The sequence below is a fragment of the Macrobrachium nipponense genome, chromosome 30 (genome assembly GCF_015104395.2).
Source record: "Macrobrachium nipponense isolate FS-2020 chromosome 30, ASM1510439v2, whole genome shotgun sequence".
Taxonomy (NCBI): Eukaryota; Metazoa; Arthropoda; class Malacostraca; order Decapoda; family Palaemonidae; genus Macrobrachium; species Macrobrachium nipponense.
Genome location: NC_087218.1, coordinates 7078611 through 7099564, shown reverse-complemented (window position 1 = coordinate 7099564; position 20954 = coordinate 7078611). Strand labels below are relative to the sequence as shown.

Genomic DNA, 20954 nt, shown 5'->3' with positions numbered 1-20954 from the left:
TCGAGTTTTCTGTACATCGTGTAATCAAGGCCACCGAAAATAGATCTATCTTCCTGTGGCTTTGATATAATGCCGTATAAGCAGCGGCCTATGAAACTTTAACCACGGCCCGGTGGTGGCCTGCCCTATATCGTTGCCAGACGTACGATTATGGCCAACTTAAACCTTAAATCAAAGAAAAACTACTACTGAGGCTAGAGGGCTGCAATTTGGTATGTTTGATGATTGGAGGGTGGATGATCAACATAACAATTTGCAACACTCTAGCCTTTGTAGATTTTTAAGATGTGAGGGCAAACAGAAACAGTTTTCTTTTACATAAAACAAAAAATAGACAGAACTACCTTTGTTTAAGACCGACTCATCTCTCGTCAAATGACAGGGGAATGTTTCTTTTCATCAGACAGACAAAGAACGGAAAGGGAAAAGGGATATCGATCTTGTATTGAATAAACGGTAGAATCCGGAGAACAAGAAAGGGGTCGTGAGCGTGTTTTCCTCAGCCCTTGTGAATGTGCAGTCTTTATTCAGCAATGGAGCCGTGAGCCTCAAAACGACGTTTGTGTCTTCGCGGTTCATGATAATGTTGTAAGTTGCGCAAGGAGTCGAGTAATAGATTTATTTACTAAAAATTACAGACGAAAGTCTCCCTAAAGAAACTATTAGATAGCTGCACCAAAGGTTAGTCATACATTTTACTAAAACGTACCATGACACAAAAGGCACATACAGTATTAAAATTGGAACCATCACAGTTTTTGCACATATAGGGAAGTGCTGCTCTCTCTCTCTCTCTCTCTCTCTCTCTCTCTCTCTCCTCTCTCTCTCTCTCTCTTTCTCTCTAAATGAAATGAGCGTTAGCATCCCTTGACTAATTCCCTCAAGATGTCAAGTCAGTGGCCACTAATTCAAGTAGAGATGCCCCGTCCGCAAAATTAGAAGGCAATTGTTCTCCAATTGCCGCCTTTCAGAAACAGGAGGAAAGAAGAAGTTTGTAATGCGCATTTCACGAATCCGAAGACTCAATTATGTAAGGCACAGATAGTTGATTAACCTTCTCCATTAAGTATTGTGTGTGTGTGGGGGGGGGGGGGGGTGTGTTGGATTCGGAAATTGAAATTGGAAGCATCAGAGAAGCAAGAGATCCTATCGGATCTTAGAACGTGAAATTAGTCTCCGATACTTTATGCCTACTTTGCCCTATTGCTAATTATTAGCGAAATGAAGTATTTTCATAAACAATCTCATGCATAGTGTGAAACATTTATGAGGTTGCAAACTTTAACCTTTTATGCAAAATATAACCTTACATCAAAGTCTTATACAGTATTATCATGTTATCATAGGAGTAATCAATTTTCACTACTACTACTACTACTGCTATCGTTCGACCAATATTACTACATCTGCCACTACTACTACTTATAATTGTAATAGTCACTGCAAAAAACATAATTTTGAAATGAAAAGTATAAAAGTATACGATCCTCATAACTTATATAATGTGTTTAAAACTTTAGCAATGTTCAAATTCCGCTATTTTATAGACATCTACGAATAACGTGTATTTTAATTCTACAGCTTCCATAGGCGATGAAAAAATCATGACGTGGATAGATACGGAAAAGGAATAAACTTAAACTATCTATAAAAGACATGTACATTTTTAAAAACGGCATTTGAGAACCAGATAATAATTCGAGGCTCAAGTTTTAAGTGGTAATAAAGTATTGCTAAATATTACTAAAGAGATTTATATTTCTGTGTTGCAAAGATAAAGGGTGAGTATGATTTGATTAGATTAATGATTACAAGACTAAATTGGAAATTCTCCAAGTCATTACCAAACGTCTCAATTTTGACAACTGTGACTTCTCGTCTTCTCGATTTCCTCAAATCTTCTGGAGCTCTTTCTGCTGAAAGTCTTGAATTCCAAGTGGGTTCTCTAACTGGATTCGAGCGTTTGATTAATTGCCATCACAGTCCTTTGCCTAGAGCCCTAGACCTTCTCGCTCTCTGATGATTCGTAGTAGGACTACTCAAGAAATGGATCTGCTCTTTCCAGTTCACGCTGATTTCATTCTACTGGAATAAACGTATCACATTTGTATCTCTCCATTACGAAATGAGTCATTTGTCAAGATGATTTTCGTGTAAGTGACGCAAAATGAAACTTTAATGTAAACCTCGTTTGTTTTCGGCTTTTATCGTTATTTTCATTGGACCAAAGAAAAAATATATGCAACGTATGATTGTATCCACTTACATAATAACAGTAGTAAAAGATTGCAATCTAGACCTTCGACTCTACATAGAAAACTATTATCCCGGGAGTTAAGAAACTATTCCTCTAAAATAAAGTACTTTTGGCATAAAATAAATTTAATGAGGAGGACATTCGGGAGTTTCGAAGTTTGACGGCAGATTTATGGAAATCTTCGCAAAAAAAACAAAAAACAAACTCTACCTCTGCTATAATAAAGAACTTTTTAAGATCTAAAGAATTGGGTGGGTTGCTGATTTTGTGGGCAAAGTCGCGTACTGTTCTTGGTTAGGATTTTGTTGTATAACTAAGGAATTTTATTTTTAAAGATATTCTTCGTATTCTCCAATTAAAAAAAAAAAGAATGATATAAATTATTTTCTCTTTTTACGTCGGATGCTTGAAAAAGCATCTCTTTGGATGTGTCTGGTTGTCATCGTGAGTGAAACTTGCGAAGGTTCGGCTGCATCAGAGATTTTCCAATATCTCAGAAATCATTCTGTGCTTTAGTATCTTTTAATTGACATACTGTATTATTCATCCTTCACCGCAATATATGCTAATCTCACATCTTTTATTACCTATTGTTCTTTACTACATTGCTATGGAGCACGTTTTTCTAATAAAATATAAAAGATCTTTAAACAGGAATTAGAAAACGTCGACGACAAACTAATTATCTAAGAGAATATTATGAGAATTGTCCAGGGAGCAAAGAAAACTTTCTGGTATTTACCAGACAAGCTGCATATGCCATCTATTTGGTAATTTTATCCTCTAAATACCCTGTTGACGTCGTATTAGATATTCAGTAGGCGTAGAAAATATTATTTTACAAGAAATTGTTTCCTTCCTCCTTGTGATTGTGTTAATTTTATCGAAGAGTGTCTTCGTGGTCTCCACAATTCGTCTTGAATTCCTTTCTTATATCTTCTTAACGACAACGGAATCGAGAACACGCCTTGCTATTATGTCTGAAATTAAAAAGACCCTTACGCAAGTTTGAACTCGGCCGCTGAAAAAGTAATAGTACATTCAGTACATAGTCCAGAAAATGAGTCCTACTCATTTGTCTTTTTAGTTATTAGTGTCTATTAGTTATTCTACGTGTGTGCCTTTCATTAGTTATCAATAGGCCAACTATAGATGAATTCAGTTACCAACTACTTTCACACATCTTTATGGATCTGCGCTTATCCTATAAATCTTTTTTTTTTTCAGTATTAGAACTGAACAGATTTACATAAGTGTGAGAAAGCCATAACTTCAGTTTCAAGTTCAAGTTCACAGGTCAGTAGCAATTCTGCATAAGCTCTTACCAGTAGAAGTATAAGTTATTAGGAACGATTTGGTACTAGCTGGACTGACAATACGATTCCAGATATCAGCTGAGACGCCAGTCTGTTGCGGGAAACCGCTCATTTCAATGATCAGCCGACTCCAAACTTGTTATGGGCACTTTTCAATTTCAATTACCATCAAAACTAACAACTAAGGATGAGATCCTTCAATGCAGATTCCAACTCATTTCGTGTATGTCCACAGGTCTTTACTCATCTTGTATATGCCTAATAGCCATGTGCTTCGTGGACTGCAACGCACCGTTAGCCGTTGTGCTGCTGTGTCTAGCAGTCAGCATCAACGGCGCCAAGTACAGCGGGGCTAATGTGGGTGAACAAGACATCGCCCCTAACTTCGACCGGAGTGTTGAAAGGAATGGTAAAACACCATGGGCTCCTTCACTGGGATTGTCACGCATTGGTTGTAGGAGCGATTACGACTGGCAATGTGAGTTCTAGCTGCACATGCAACCCCTTTCATTTCTTTTACTCTTCCATCTTATTTTTCACCCTCCCCTCACATCTGTTTCGTAGTACAACTGCGAGGTTCTCATACTACACCTTTTAACCCTTTTACATAATTTCTTTTTCATCGCCGAATAGCCTCATAGGTCCCAGCTGAATGCCCGCGTCCGTCTGTTATAACAGACTTTAATTCAATCGACCACTATAAAGTGGTTCATTTCAGGCGACAGCAAAACCACTCAAAAACTGCAAAATATTAGTAACCGAGTACGTGTGAGCCGATGGCCTTTTATCCATCCCACGGAACTAATGCATTTAATCTAATCTAGCACCTGCATTTCTTCCTCAGCAAACACTGAGCGCCTGGCGGATTATTTTTGGAATCTCGGCAGTGACTTACTTCATCGGAGAGTCGGCATATTTGCTGTCTGGAACGGACAAAGTGCAGCCATGGAATGAGCCCAAAAGGAAATAGATACGATCGGATATTTCTTTACCGATACTGGAAAACAAAAAATACTTTCATATGTAGATATTTGTAGACTTTAATATATTAATAAATTATATTATTTCATATTTAAAACAAATTATATGCTAAAGTTACATGTGTTGTTCACACACCTCATCTGATATGTAGTTTTAAGAAAGTATTAGTTCGGAAGCATTTCTTCAACATGGCCGTTCGAGAATCGTAAGTTCAAACTACTATCTCGAATTGAGAACAGTAATGATATATCTGCAAATGATATATAACATTGTCAAAATAATACATGGCATATCTGGTCTTCGAAGCGAGCAAGCTCCAGGATTCATCACGGCAGAAGATAAACCTAGAACTTCAAGTACACAATGATTGTTCAGATACAGTACGATGATCAGAGTGAGCGCGGTGTCAGTCGGATCAGAATTTCAAAGACCGGCAGTTGTTTGTTTGTTTGTTTGTATGGTGCTTTTACGTTGCATGGAACCAGTGGTTATTCAGCAACGGGACCAACGGCTTTTACGTGATTCCGAACACGTCGAGAGTGAACTTCTTATCACCAGATATACACATCTCTCACTCCTCAATGGAATGGCCGAGAATCGAACCGCGACCACCGAGGTGGCACGCTAATACCATACCAACCACGCCACAGAGGAGGTCCGACAGTTGTCGCTGGAACTCAGTGGTTGTCGGATCTTACTCTAGGCTCCGTAGCTAGATGTACTACCAGTACCAAGACGTATTCGTAAGTGTGTAAGAACAGCAGTTGAGATGATAAAAAATTAAGAATAGATAGAGAAGATGATCAGGGGACGATTTGAAATGAACGAAACACAATTTGACCACGAACAGAGGAGTTACAGGACTAAAGAATCAGGTTGGCTACTGATAGACGGACGTTTTTGTCTCAATTTTTTTCTTTTCCTCTTTTTGAAACTTACAATTTCTGTGGCAACAACTTGATAAATACCTCGGCCATTGATAATGTTTAGGGGCAAAATGGTGATCTGAGTAGTTTGATGAAGGTAGAGGAATCTCGCTTAAATCAATACAAATAAAAAAAAAGTTGTAGGCTATCCTATATAGCCATTTATAAAGGCTACGGTGCAGGTATTAACTCCAGAAATTTTAAAGCTGATTAATTCGATAGCGATGGACTCGGAATAACTGAAAATCTTGGGGTTAGGTGCAAATTCAGGCCAAAATGTAACCTGATGACCTCAGGAATGGAATAATCGTAGAAAAAACTATAGCCTACGAGATGAACATACTAATCTTCTAACAATAATGATGTGACCGAGATACGAAAATGTTCACTGCTAGGGGGCTAGTCGGTTTCATTTTCATGTCCACTCATCAAATCCACGCATATGAATTCCTATATATGTACACAGAACCCTCACCACCGTGTTTTTAGATAAAAAACGTGCAGATTTAAGTCTAAAGCAGTGGTTCTTAAACTTTTTGCCTTGCGCCCCCCACCATCTCAATCCCCTCTGCAGTATGTATAGATCCATGCCCCCTACCCATGATATTTAACTCTTAATGCAGTTAATTTTTATATATATATATATTATATATATATATATATATATATATATATATCAGCGCTCTCGAGCCGAGGGGAGAGCGCGGGAAAAGTATTATCCTGTATCATAAATAAAGGACAATTCATAAACAAAATTTGAAATGAAAATTTACTCATATTTGACATCATTAGAAAACACATGGAAGCAATGATAATGTTTCTGGCAATTTTGCAATTAACAAACGCGCTGAGGTTTTCCGGCAATTTCAGTCTCGTACACAAAGGTCATCTCGATCATTTTGGTTAGCTAACGTTAGATTTGGACACACTTTTTCCTTAGAAATTTTCTTCTTGCACTAACCACAGCAGGCCGTTCCATAAGAAATGATTTTCCGTCCACTCTTCCGTATTTAAAATTATGCGCAAAGATTCCTTGCTTCCACTAAATTCCGTATTTTCTTTAAATTCACATAAGATTTTATCGATATTACGTTTTTCTTCTCTGACATAGACATTGAGAGCCATTCTTCGAAAAGTGCATTGATCAAAGTTGTCTATGTTTTTTTCTTGTTGATGAGTCAGGACTGCACAATATAACATATTCACCCTAAATAATGCTATATTAGTTGTAACTGACTGTATCTTGTAATTAAAAGAATATTATCTTTGATTTAAAGAGTGCTGGGTCAAATTCAACTCTGTCTAGTAAGTAACTTGAATAATTATATAACTAATAACTCATTGGCTATAAAGGTACTAAGTTATAGTTACAGGAATTAGCGAGATAATTAAATATAAAATAATTTATAGCAACATCGCACACCTGCTCAACTTGAATGGTTTTGATGTATGACAACTAAGGGCCAAAACCTTTTAATCTAACGGTATTTCTACAGAAGCAGTCCGCACAGACTGCAAGGAACGTAACCGCGGATACGACATCCACTAGGGATTGGGCCGTCCAATGTTTAGTACTGGCCCCGGGGGAGTTAATTACAGTCGTCCGAATAGATATTACTCAAAATTCTTGTTCAGTAGGTAAAACTGTATAGAAAAACCGCAACTGCCATAGTCTAGGCCGCCACGGATAAGTACCCTAGATCTACCAATCTAACCACCATTAAATCTAAAATATAACAATGTTTATATATCAAAATATATAAATTTATGATTTATATTTTTTTATAGACTTTCATCTCCGTATTTTGTTTTATGCTTCCACCCTTTCTCAAAATTCGTCTGCCCTGTGTCGTCTGCTGGTCGTCTTTTTCCAGTCTATATTAAAAAGAAAAGCTTAAAAAATAACAGAAGGCAACTTTCAAATTCTCCAAACTATGATTTGCTGTTGGACCAGATTTTGAGTTTTCGATTAGAGAGGGGGGAGCTATTTTTTCTAGTTATCCAATATCCTAAAATACAATTTTCTATAGAAACAATTTTCAACTGAAGAGAAAACGTAAAAAAGTAGTTTAGTGGTAAACTATAGTAATTTTGTCTGCCCCGCGACAAAATTTCATAAATCAAATAAAATCACTTTGAAGATATAAAAGATATTGATATTATTATATGACGAAAGACGTTGCTAGTAATGCAAAGAAGATTCCTGTTTGCTATTCATACTAAATAAAGGGCATCGCGTGCTAGGAATACCAATAAAGATAATTTTTTATCAAGTAATGTTTTCTCAAGAGTGAATGTACGCTAAAGATATCTCTAGTTAGTGCTATGACAATCCTATGATGACGTTTGGTTGTTTGAAGGCGTAACTATTATATAGTTTTAGCAAGACCACGAATAAATCCTGCATCGATATATATATGATAACTATTATTAAGGGAGTTCTATATATCTAAAATTGAACCTTGATATTATCAAGGGGACGTTTTGAAGAACGGGACCAAGTTCTTCGTTCTGGTAGCAAACAATGACTGCTGCTCCTCCTTGTCCGGAGAGGAAGCAGGATTACCAACATTCATTGAGGCTTTAACACGCAATTAAGGGGCCAAAGGAAGACTTTAATTGTTCCCATAAGGATTACTTTATAATTTTCGATCCAAAAATTAGCACATCTAGGAAAGGGATGTATTATTACATATAGAATCTTTCCTATATAAATTCAGTATTTATAAGAAACCCACAAATTATTTAACATGTGTACATTAAAATATAGGAAATGATCTCTGCTTACCCACCTCATATTATTTATTTAATTATTTATTAATTTTTATTTATTTATTTATTTATTTATTTATTTATTCATTCATTCATTCATTCGTTCACTTTTATATATTCATTATTTATTTATTTTTATATATTTATTTATTTATTTTATTTATTTGTTTTTATCGATTTATTTCATTTATTTATATATTTATTTTCATTTATTTATTTATTTTTGTTTTATTTATTTATTTTTTTAACTTTTTTGTTTTTATTCATTTATCTACTTTTATTCTTTTTTACTTTTATTTATTTTTACTTATTTCTTTTTTTATTTCATCTATTTATTTATTTTCACTTTTTTCTCTCTATTGTTTTATTTGTTTATTTATATATTTATTTATTTTTACTTTTTTCTTTCTATTGTTTTATTTACTTATTTAAATATTTACTTATTTTTATTTATTTTTTGTTTATTTTATTTATGTATTTATTTATATTTTATTTTATTTATGTATTTATTTACTATTTTTTTTATTTATTTATTTTTTATTTTATTTTTATTTCTTAATTTTTTATTTATTTCTATTTTATCAATTTATTTATTTCTATTTATTTATTTATTTATTTATTCATTTATTTTTATTTATTTATTTATTTATTTTTATTAATTATTAATTTATTCGTTTTTATTTACTTATTAATTTTTGTTTTCATTGATTTTATTTATTTATTTATTTATTCTTTCTTTTTATTTTTATTATTATTTTTTACTTTTTTTTTTATTATTGATAATACGTATTACTTTGTTATTCTTATTTTTTTTATTTTCATATATACTTTATATTTTTTGATATTTTATTATTATTAATTTTACTAATTGTATTTATTTTTATATAATTTTATTAATTATTTTTATTTTTTTACAGTTATTGTTATTACTAAATTTCATTATTATCATTTTACTTGTATGTATATTATTAATATTTTTATTTTTATATTTTTTATGCATTATTATTTTTTTATTGTATTTATATTTATAACTGATAATTTTAGGTTTATTTTTATTAATATTATTTCATTTATACTAAATTTCTATTAATTTTAATTGTATTTTTTAACCTTAATTTATATTGATATTATTTCATTATTTCTACGTTTATTCTTGAAGTAAACCATCTTTTAAACATGTTAAATTAAAATTAATTTCTGCCTCAGCTGCAGTAATATTATGTAGGTCTATTTTCATAGTTATGATTTCCTTAATGTTGCTTAAACTGCGGAAGAACGCACCAGGGGGGGAATATTGGCATGTCTGAAATAGGTAATTATGAGAGTCAATTTTTGTTTTATTTAAAGATGTCATAGGCTGTAGTTAAACATTCGTTGTATAAACCGTAGAGTTTTTCAGGTTTACATCCTGATTCGAAGACTGGATTCTGACAATTCATTGACACTACTTAAACAGGCTATTAAAGCTCCTACGGAGGCCATTTTCACATGCAGTGTATATATTTATATTTCAGTCTTTACAGATAAACTATGATATAATCATCGAAGTCATTCCCCCTCCCCCCTCTCTCTCTCTCTCTACTCTCTCTCTCTTCTCCTCTCTCTCTCTTCTATCTCTCTCTCTCTCTCTCTCTCTCTGATACTTCTCAATCTCTTCCCTTCTACTCTGGTGTCCCATGGTATTGCGACATCAATGAGTGATACTTTCTTTTTAATGTTATCAATCAACGTCACGTCTATTGGCCCTTATCCCCTTTCTGTTCTGATACCACAGTCCCCCGAGAATAATTCCTTGATCGTTTTCTATCACTAAGCTCCTCCCCATTTACACTCTGACCTTCCTATTTCAGTTCTCAAAGAGGGAAGGCGATCTTTTGAACTATATTGACATTTTAACATAGCTAAATTATGGTGTCTGTACCACATAAAATCAAGAAAACATGAGGAAATGTTTAGATTTTATTGATTTCCTAGAAATATTTCTGTATGTGACCGTCATATCTGTAGTGTGACGTAATCATCCGTTTAGCAAATTTCAATTACAACTAAAATTAATATAAAACAGATGTCTTTGAATGAATACAATTACAACAATACCTTAAGAATGTGCAATGGATAACATTTCAATTAAATTACAATTAATGTAAGCCTGCCTTCATCGCACAGCCGCCCAGGTGTAAAGGGGGCGTGGCCTAGGCAGGCAAGAGATGACGACAAGCCGATTTCCTTTGCTCCAGATGCAACCACCTTACTTATGCCCACCTTTTGTATAACCAGCATGCGCCTGTGTAAGAGATTCTCCTGCCACGCCCAGGAGGGAGCTATAAAGAACCACGCCCGCACCAAACATCAGTAGACTTCTCGTACAGATGTTCAGTACAGTACACAAAGAGTCTTCTGGGATATGAGGGGGTGTGGATAACCGCTACCTCTCACTGTAGATACCTTGGTTGTTGGAGGACTGTAGGATTAGTCTGGAGGTATGTAAGGAACTGCAGTGGCACTAGGACTGCGAAAAGGTAGGAGGAAGCTTAAAATCTTGTCCTAGCAGGACGGTATAACCTCCATAGTACATGCCTTACAGCAGTAAGGTCGAGTGAATCTCGGCCAGACAGTAGGCAAGAAAATCTTAACGTGGTTAGGGCTCTCCTTTGTGACGAATTGATGCCTGTCAACTCGAGCTCCGTAAGGAATCTCATCCTCGCGAATGATGGATATCTGCACACCAGTGTCATCGAAAGCTCGGACCTGGTGGGTAGGATAGTGACCTTTGGGAGGTGCAGGACCTACTAGAACTGAAGGATTGTCCGTCCCTGTCATAGCAATGGTAATAACCGCTGCTGCTTTCTTGTGGCATCTCGACCACGAGGCGGTGTGCCCATGCACTTTGCACAAGTCGTAGAAACTCTCGCTGAAGTCGTGCTTGGGCCCATCTTCTGTAGTGCTTTTGTCATGTGAATCATGGCTACTACGAAGAGTGGTGGGGACAGTGAGTCGCCCTGGAAGATCCCTCTCCTGATGTTAAACTCTCCTAGTCTTATCCCAGAGCTTATGAATACTGTATTCTAGTTGCCCATTGTATTTTTGAGGAAGCTGATGATGCTTTCCTCTGCCCCATATATGTTCAAGGATTCTATTAGCCATGTGTGTTGGTATCATGTCGAAGGCTTTCCTGTAGTCGATCCATTCCATGCTTATGTTGGTTTTCCTTCTCTTGCTATTCTTCATTACCATTTTGCCTATCAGGAGCTAGTCATATGTGCCCCTACACTTCCCTCTGAAATCTTTCTGCTGGTGGGGGATGGTGTTTGTATTTTCTAGGTAGTTGTACCGCCTTTCACTAATGATATCTTTCAGTAACTTCCATATTATTATTATTATTATTATTATTATTATTATTATTATTATTATTATTATTATTATTATTATTATTATTATTTTGTCTCTCACAGTCCTCCAATTCAACTGGGTGGTATTTATAGTGTGGTGTTCCGGGTTGCATCCTGCCTACTTAGGAATCCATCACTTTTCTTACTATTTGCGCCATTTCTAGGATAACACTCTTCTGCATGAGTCCTGGAGCTACTTCAGCCTCTAGTTCTTCTAAATTCCTTTTCAGGGATCTTGGGATCGTGCCTAGTATTCATATGATTATCGGTGCAATTTCCACTGGCGTATCGCCTATCCTTCTTATTTCTATTTTCAGGTCTTGATATTTATCCATTTTTTCCCTTTCTTTGTCTCCAACTCTGGTGTTCCAAGGTATTACGACATCAATGAGTGAAACTTTCTTCTTGATTTTGTCAATCTACGTCACGTCTGGTCTATTTGCACGTATTACCTTATCTGTTCTGATACCATAGTCCCAGAGGATCTTTGCCTGATCGTTTTCTATCACTACTTCAGGTTGGTGCTCGTATCACTTATTACTGCAAGGCGTTTCTTGCACAGGCTCCAGTGGAGGGTTTTTGCCACTGAATCATGCCTATTATTATTATTATTATTATTATTATTATTATTATTATTATTATATTATTATTATTATTATTATTGTTGTTGTTGTTGTTGTTATTATTATATATTAATTAATCGTTTAATTTTGTTTATTATTCTTTATTATTGCTATTTATTATTTTTAAAATTTTTTTGTTTATCAATTTTCTTTATTTTTATTTATTTATTTGTTTTTATTTATTTGTTTTTATTTATTTATTTTTATCTATTTATTTATTATTATTCATTTTATATATTCATTTATTCAATCAATTAATTAATTTATTTATTTTTATCATTATTTATCTATTTATTTATTTTTACTTATTCGATTTATTTTCTTATTTTATTTATTTTTATATACTCGTTTTATTCATTATTTTATATTTATTTTTTATTTATTCATTTATTTATCAATTTTTTGTATTTATTTTTTCTATTATTTTATTTTCATTTATTCTTATTATTTTATTTTAAATTTTTTATTTTGATTTTTTTATTATTTTAATTAATTAATGTATTTATTTCTTTACTTTTATTTATTTATTTATCAGCTGTGAATGAGCTGATAACAGCGGCAACTGCTGGAACATCAACAAATTTCCAAAGTCTGAAAGGTGAAGTCTGTAAGACAATCTGTGGCGATAATGTGACCAATGTTGATATTGCAAGTGTGCATGTTGGTCTCTTCGGACGAGAAAAGAAATTCTTAAGGATCGAGTGTTCAAACGTATCGTCGAGGCTGTATTTGCTGAGGCAGGCTAAGCATCGGCGGCCTGCTGGTTTTTTCATGTTGGAGTACCTTACGCCGGCTAACCACTCGCCGGCTAACCACTCGTTGTTCAATAACCTTCGCCAGCTTAGGAAACAATATCCAAATAAAATTAAGTAGGTTTTTACCAGAGGAGGGAATATCTTCTACAGACTCAGTGAATCCGATCGTTTGTGCAGGCTAAGACTCTTGCTGATCTGGAAAATATTATGTGTCAGGAATCAGCAGCGGCTGCTGACCCTGATTCGTCCTAGTTATGTCGCTTGAAGCTGATTTAGCTAATGGTGAATACCCTACATTTTTACCTGACATTGACAATTATTTACCCGTAAATATTATGATTTGCCTGTAAATATTATGATTTGCGTACTGTGCCAATTTCTGTCAGAACCATATTTTAATTTGCTTATGCTCAACATTCGTAGTTGTAAGAAGAATTTTAGTGTGTTTTTATATATTTCTGTCATTTACTCACATATTTCTCTTGCATTGTCTTAGTTGAAACCTGGCTTGCTAAAGATAAAGATGTTGTTTATACAATTCCTGGTTTTTACAGTTATGACTCGTACCGTGATCACCTTGGTGGAGGTATCAAGATTTTTGTCAGAAATGGCATCCAAACCAGAATTATTAATGAGTATTCCTTCTTAAACCACTTGTTTGAATTGCTGACTGTTGAGTTTATTATTAATTGTAAAAAACTTATATGTTATGCCACTTATCATCCACCCACATCTTCTCATGTCAAAAATAATGACTTTGTTCTTGCTTTTGCGTCCTTCTTAAGGAATGTTCTCAACCTTCATATACCGGCTATTGTTTGTGGTGATTTTAATATGAACCTTTTTAATATGAATTAGTACAGTTATGTTGACTATTTTGTAAGTAGCATGTTTGAACTGGGTCTATGCCTTCTTGTAACTATTCCAACTAAAATTAATCCGCAAAACCAAATCACTAGGTTTAGCCTGTTGGGTCAGATTTGGATCTCACAGGGCGACGCCGGCGTGAGACATTCTTTTGTTATTCCCATTGATATAACTGACCATTTCCCTGTTGGCTCATTTCCCCACCGTTAGCCCATAAGCGTACTTCATGATAAGAGACCTTAAGCGAGAGAGGGAAGGTCACCTTTGCGATGTTGCTGTCTCATTTTGTTTTCACTTTTACTAATGCTAATGTAAATGGAACATTTGACCTTTATTTCTCAAAAACATTTGTTTGACTTTGCTTTATAAAAAAGCCATTTCCTCTGATAAAAATACACAGTAAAGTTAAAAGAATCTGCTCTTGGATGACCCCTAAGCCTCAAGCAGTGTATCGCAAAGAAAGCAAAAACTGTACAAGCTATACCTAGCAGGAAAAATCGTTAAGTTGCAGTATATGGTACAGAAACAGATTAACCAACGTTTTATGTAGATCAAAACGTCTGGTACTATATGAAGAAGTTTTATGAGGCAGGCAAAAATTCTCGTATGATCTGGTCTTGTCTGAATTCTGTTTTAGATAAGAGGAAGACGGTTACATTAGAGCGTACTGAGGTGTCTGACCGTGCATTAACTGGACGTGAATTAGCCAATTGTGCAAATGAGTATTTTGTTACTGTATATTATATATATATATATATATCTATATATATATATATATATATATATATATATTATATATATATATATATATATATATTAACATACATATATGCATACCATAGATTTGTTTTTCATCATGTAGTAAAAAATATAGAACCGACGATACAATCAAACCTTACGCTGTGCACCGTACGCGTACGATCAGCTGAGTGTTGCAAGACTGAGAAAGAGGATACAACGAATTTGTTTTCGATACAAGGCCTACTGTTTTCATAAGGAATAATGACATTGTATCAGGTATTTCAGTGTTCAGTATGTATATATAATGTTTCAAGAACCTATACAAGGAAGGATTAATATTTTCTTTTTCCCAGGTCTACGTACACTTTGGCAAAATCCAATACAAACCGTACTTTAGTTATTAGTAATTATATTTATTTTTTAATAAGTTCAGGTTAAGTTTATAGCTTGGTTAGATTTATGAAATATGAATGAGAGGTAACAGTTCATAAGTTTCTTTTTTTTAATCATCATCATTATACATAGGTGATGTATATATGTGTGTGTGTGTATATGTATTTATTTTATGTTTACTCAAAATGTCCTGTAAATATATATATATATATATATATATATAATATATATATATATATTATATATATATATATATATATATATATAATATATATGAGGTGGAAATTTCTTAAAGATAATATACCTTACAATCACCTCGTCTTCTTGCGACCCAAAAGAATCTTTTCGCGACCCATAGTTTGGGAACCCCTGCTCTAGAAGACCGGCTCTTCAAAAAGAAAGAACTCTTCCTTTGAGTATGCTCTGTCCCTTGATGAAGACTTCTAATAGAAGTTCTCTGTCAAAGCGGGCAAATAGTCGGATATCTAGACCTATTCTAGCAGATGTCTTCCTTGTAGTGAATCAGCTGGAATAATCTAGAAGACCGGCTCTGCAAAAAGAAGGAAATCTTCCTTCGAGTATGCTCTGTCCCATGATGAAGTCTTCTAATAGAAGTTCTCTGTTAAAGTGGGCAAATAGTCGGATATCTAGACCTATTCTAGCAGATGTCTTCCTTCTGGTCAATCAGTTGGACAAAAAGAGGGAACTCTTCCTTCAAGTATGCTCTGTTCCTTTATGAAGACTTCTAATAGAAGTTCCCTGTCAAAGCAGGCAAATAGTAGGATATCTAGACCTATTCTAGCAGATGTCTTCCTTGTAGTCAATCAGTTGGAATAATCTAGAAGACTGGCTCTGCAGAAAAAAGGAACTCTTCCTTCGAGTATGCTCTGTCCCTTAATGAAAACTTCTAATAGAAGATCTCTGTCAAAGCGGGCAAGTAGTTGGATATCTAGGCCTATTCTAGCAGATGTCATCCTTGTAGTCAATCAGTTGGAATAATCTAGAAGACCGGCTCTGCAGAAAGAAGGAACTCTTCCTTCAAGTATGCTCTGTCCCTTGATGAAGACTTCTAATAAAAGATCTATGTCAAAGCGGGCAAATAGTCGGATATCTATACCTATTCTAGCAGATGTCTTCCTTTTGGTCAATCAGTTGGAATAATCTAGAAGACCAGCTCTGCAAAAAGAAGGAACTCTTCCTTCGAGTATGCTCTGTCCCTTGATGAAGACTTCTAATAGATGTTCTCTGTCAAAGCGGGCAAATAGTCGGATATCTAGACCTATTCTAGCAGATGTCTTCCTTGTAGTCAATCAGTTGGAATAATCTAGGAGATCGGCTCTGCAGAAAGAAGGAACTCTTCCTTCGAGTATGCTCTGTCCCTTGATGAAGACTTCTAATAGAAGTTCTCTGTCAAAGTGGGCAAACAGTCAGATATCTACACCTATTCTAGCAGATGTCTTCCTTCTGGTCAATCAGTTGGAATAATCTAGAAGACCGACTCTGCAAAAAGAGGGAACTCTTCCTTCGAGTATGCTCTGTCCCTTGATGAAGACTTCTAATAGAAGTTCTCTGTCAAAGCGGGCAAATAGTCAGATATCTAGTAGATGTCTTCCTTTTGGTCAATCAGTTGGAATAATCTAGAAGACCGGCTCTGCAGAAAGAAGGAACTCTTCCTTCGAGTATGCTCTGTCCCTTGATGAAAATTTTTAATAGAAGTTCTTTGTTAAAGCGGCAAATAGTCGGATATCTAGACCTATTCTAGAGGATGTCTTCCTTCTGGTCAATCAGTTGGAATACTCTAGAAGACCGGCTCTGCAGATATAAGGAACTCTTCCTTCGAGTATGCTCTGTCCCTTGATGAAGACTTCTAATAGAAGATCTCTGTCAAAGTGGGCAAATAGTCGGATATCTAGACCTATTCTAGCAGATGTCTTCCCTCTGGTCAATCAGTTGGAATAATCTAGAAGATCGGCTCTGCAGAAAGAAGGAAGTCTTCCTTCGAGTATGCTGTCCCTTGAAGAATTCTAATAGATGTTCTGTCAAAGCGGGCAAATAGTTGGATATCTAGACCTATTCTAGCAGATGTCTTCCTTCTGGTCAATCAGTTGGAATAATCTAGAAGACCGGCTCTGCAGAAAGAGGAAACTCTTCCTTCGAGTATGCTCTGTCCCTTGATGAAGACTTCCAATAGATCTCTGTCAAAGCTGGCCAATAGTCGGATATTAGACCTATTCTAGCAGATATCTTCCCTCTGGTCAATCAGTTGGAATAATCTAGAAGACCGTCTCTGCAGAAAAAAGGAACTCTTCCTTCGAGTATGCTCTGTCCCTTGATGAAGACTTCTAATAGAAGATCTCTGTCAAAGTGGGCAATGAGTCGGATATCTAGACCTATTCTAGCAGATATCTTCCCTCTGGTCAATCAGTTAGAATAATCTAGAAGACCGTCTCTGCAGAAAGAAGGAACTCTTCCTTCGAGTATGCTCTGTCACTTGATGAAGACTTCTAATAGACGTTCTCTGTCAAAGCGGGCAAAGAGTCGGATATCTAGACTTATTCTAGCAGATGTCTTCCTTCTGGTCAATCAGTTGGAATACTCTAGAAGACCTGCTCTGCAGAAAGAAGGAAATCTTCCTTCAATTATGCTCTGTCCCTTGATGAAGACTTGTAATAGAAGATCTCTGTCAAAGCGGGCAGATAGTCGGATATCTAGACCTATTCTAGCAGATGTCTTCCTTCAGGTCAATCAGTTGGAATAATCTAGAAGACCGGCCCTGCAGAAAGAGGGAACTCTTCCTTTGAGTATGCTCTGTCCCTTGATGAAGACTTCTAATAGAAGTTCTCTGTCAAAGTGGGCAAATAGTCGGATATCTAGTAGATGTCTTCCTTTTGGTCAATCAGTTACAATAATCTAGAAGACTGGCTCTGTAGAAAGAAGGAACTCTTCCTTCAAGTATGCTCTGTCCTTTGATTAAGACTTCTAATAGAAGATCTCTGTCAAAACGGGCAAATAGTCGGATATCTAGACCTAATCTAGATGTCTTCCTTCTGGTCAATCAGTTGGAATAATCTAGAAGACCGGCTCTGTAGAAAGAGGGAACTCTCTTTCGAGTAAGCTCTGCCCCTTGATGAAGACTTCTAATAAAAGATCTCTGTCAAAGTGGGCAAATAGTCTGATGTCTAGACCTATTCTAGATGTCTTCCTTCTGGTCAATCAGTTGGAATAATCTAGAAGACCGGCTCTGTAGAAAGAGGGAACTCTTCTTTCGAGTATGCTCTGTCTTTAAAAAATGCTAGTTAAGACTTCTAATAGAAGATCTCTGTCAAAGCGGGCAAATAGTCGGATATCTAGACCTATTTTAGCAGATGTCTTCCTTCTGGTCAATCAGTTGGAATAATCTAGAAGACCGGCTCTGCAGAAAGAAGGAACTCTTCGTTCGAGTATGCTCTGTCCGTTGATGAAGACTTCTAATGGAAGATCTCTGTCAAAGCGGGCAAATAGTCGGATATCTAAACCTATTCTAGCAGATGTCTCCCTTCTGGTCAATCAGTTGGAATAATCTAGAAGACCGGCTCTGCAGAAAGAAGGAACTCTTCCTTTGAGTATGCTCTGTCCCTTGATGAAGACTTCTAATAGAAGATCTCTGTCAAAGTGGGTTAAATAGTCGGATATCTAGACCTATTCTAGCAGATGTCTTCCTTCTTGTCAATCTGTTGGAATACTCTAGAAGACCGGCTCTGTAGAAAGAAGGAACTCTTCCTTCGAGTATGCTCTGTCCCTTGATGAAGACTTCTAATAGAAGATCTCTGTCAAAGTGGGCAAATAGTCGGATATCTAGACCTATTCTAGATGTCTTCCTTCTGGTCAATCAGTTGGAATAATCTAGAAGACCGGCTTTGTAGAAAGAGGGAACTCTTCTTTCGAGTAAGCTCTGTCCCTTGATGAAGACTTCTAATAAAAGATCTCTGTCAAAGTGGGTAAATAGTCGGATATCTAGACCTATTCTAGATGTCTTCCTTCCGGTCAATCAGTTGGAATAATCTAGAAGACCGGCTCTGTAGAAAGAGGGAATTCTTCCTTCGAGTATGCTCTGTCCTTTGATTAAGACTTCTAATAGAAGATCTCTGTCAAAGCGGGCAAATAGTCAGATATCTAGACCTATTCTAGCAGATGTCTCCCTTCTGGTCAATCAGTTGGAATAATCTAGAAGACCAGCTCTGCAGAAAGAAGGAACTCTTCCTTCGAGTATGCTCTGTCCCTTGATGAAGACTTCTAATGGAAGATCTCTGTCAAAGCGGGCAAATAGTCAGATATCTAGACCTATTCTAGCAGATGTCTCTCTTCTGGTCAATCAGTTGGAATAATCTAGAAGACTGGCTCTGCAGAAAGAAGGAACTCTTCCTTTGAGTATACTCTTTCCCTTGACGAAGACTTCTAATAGAAGAAGTTGTGGGGAGGGGGGGAGGGGGGGGGGGTCTACCTTCAGTATGAATCTTTTCCTCGTCTTACTTCGCCCTGGTCAACACCTTAATATTCTTTGGTGTGCTTGTTCCCTGTGAATAGGTTTAATCTTCTGAATAATTAATAATAAAAATATTTTGATAATAATGAGATAATCTCGATGTAAGGCTTGTAGGTTCATTTCTTTGTCTAATCTATCTAAGTAATAACAATCGTGCTTGTCAGTTTGTTCAGTTATGGCCACATTTTAGCCTTCCCTCTCTAGTTGATGTTGAGTAGCTGGTGATACTGATAGCCATCTGACTTGAGCCTGACCTCAGGCCGAATGTTATTATTATTATTAATATTATTATTAGGAAATGCTTAATTTGGTGTGCATGCCCAGAACATCGATTCATCCAGGTTTATGACTGAATTTTTCCTCTTCCATACTGTGGGTAGGCATGGACTCTACTAATTACTCCTCCTCAGAAAGTCAGCTTCTCGTCTTCAGCTTCACATAATTTGAATCTTCACAATCTTACAATCTCTAATTGCTGAGTTTACCGTTTCTACTAAGTTGGCGCGAAGAGGTAAATAAACACTGACAGGCTGACACATTAACACGGCGCATGCGCTGTATCACTCTGTGGGTCTGTGTCACTACGTATTCGTATCCACTTCGAGAGATAGAATATACCAGTTTATGGCCGTAGCAGAAACTGGTGTGAATTATACAATAATACCAACAAGAACTTACCAACTAAGAGGTTTTAAGAGCCAGACCTTAAGATTTCCTGACAGTTGAGAAGAGAAGCAGCAGGACTTTCCTTACTGCATTTTAGGATTAATTTCGACGCTGAAATCCGTTGCTTTACTTGTGTGTGTTCTGTTACATAATGTTATGTAAATGCTTAAAATTTAACGATAAACATTTGTCCAAAACTGTCGTAAACTGGAAATTTCTGTTACAACGGAAAATTTAAAGAGTGCAGGCTAGTAATCATAGACTTTATTAGATGCAATATATATATATATATATATATATATATATATATATATATATATATATATATATATATATATATATATATATTATGCTTCCAGAGCATGCAGTGTTTTTAATTAATTTGTCTCTTGAATTAGTAATGTCTCATATCAGTTTATTGAAATAAAAAAATAAAGTAAAATAATTAACCTCCAATCACAGCGGGAACTAATAACAGAAAATTGCCGTTATTTTTATTATTATCATCAAAACAAAACGTCAGTCATTGATGGATGTTTCACAAAGAATCTATATTATATATATATATATATATATATATATATATATATATATATATATATATATATATGTGTGTGTGTGTGTGTGTGTGTGTGTGTGTGTGTGTGTGTACAAATTTAGTTACATTTTGCTGAAGATAATGTCATGAACTGTAACCTAACCAGAGACCATCTTGCTGCGTCAATAGAAGCGCCCGCGGTTCATCT

General features: G+C 35.5%; 1 protein-coding gene across 1 annotated transcript in view; it reads left to right on the top strand.

Moving 5' to 3' along the window:
• The window catches only part of LOC135202244 (putative inorganic phosphate cotransporter), a 71500-nt gene extending 66931 nt beyond the window's left edge, over positions 1 to 4569 (top strand). The window contains exons 9-10 of the mRNA XM_064231515.1: positions 3809 to 4051; positions 4418 to 4569. Of these exons, the coding sequence (XP_064087585.1) occupies positions 3809 to 4051; positions 4418 to 4527 (353 nt within the window). The 3' untranslated portion in view covers positions 4528 to 4569. The remainder of the gene's footprint in view (positions 1 to 3808; positions 4052 to 4417) is intronic.
• Positions 4570 to 20954: the final 16385 nt, after the last annotated feature.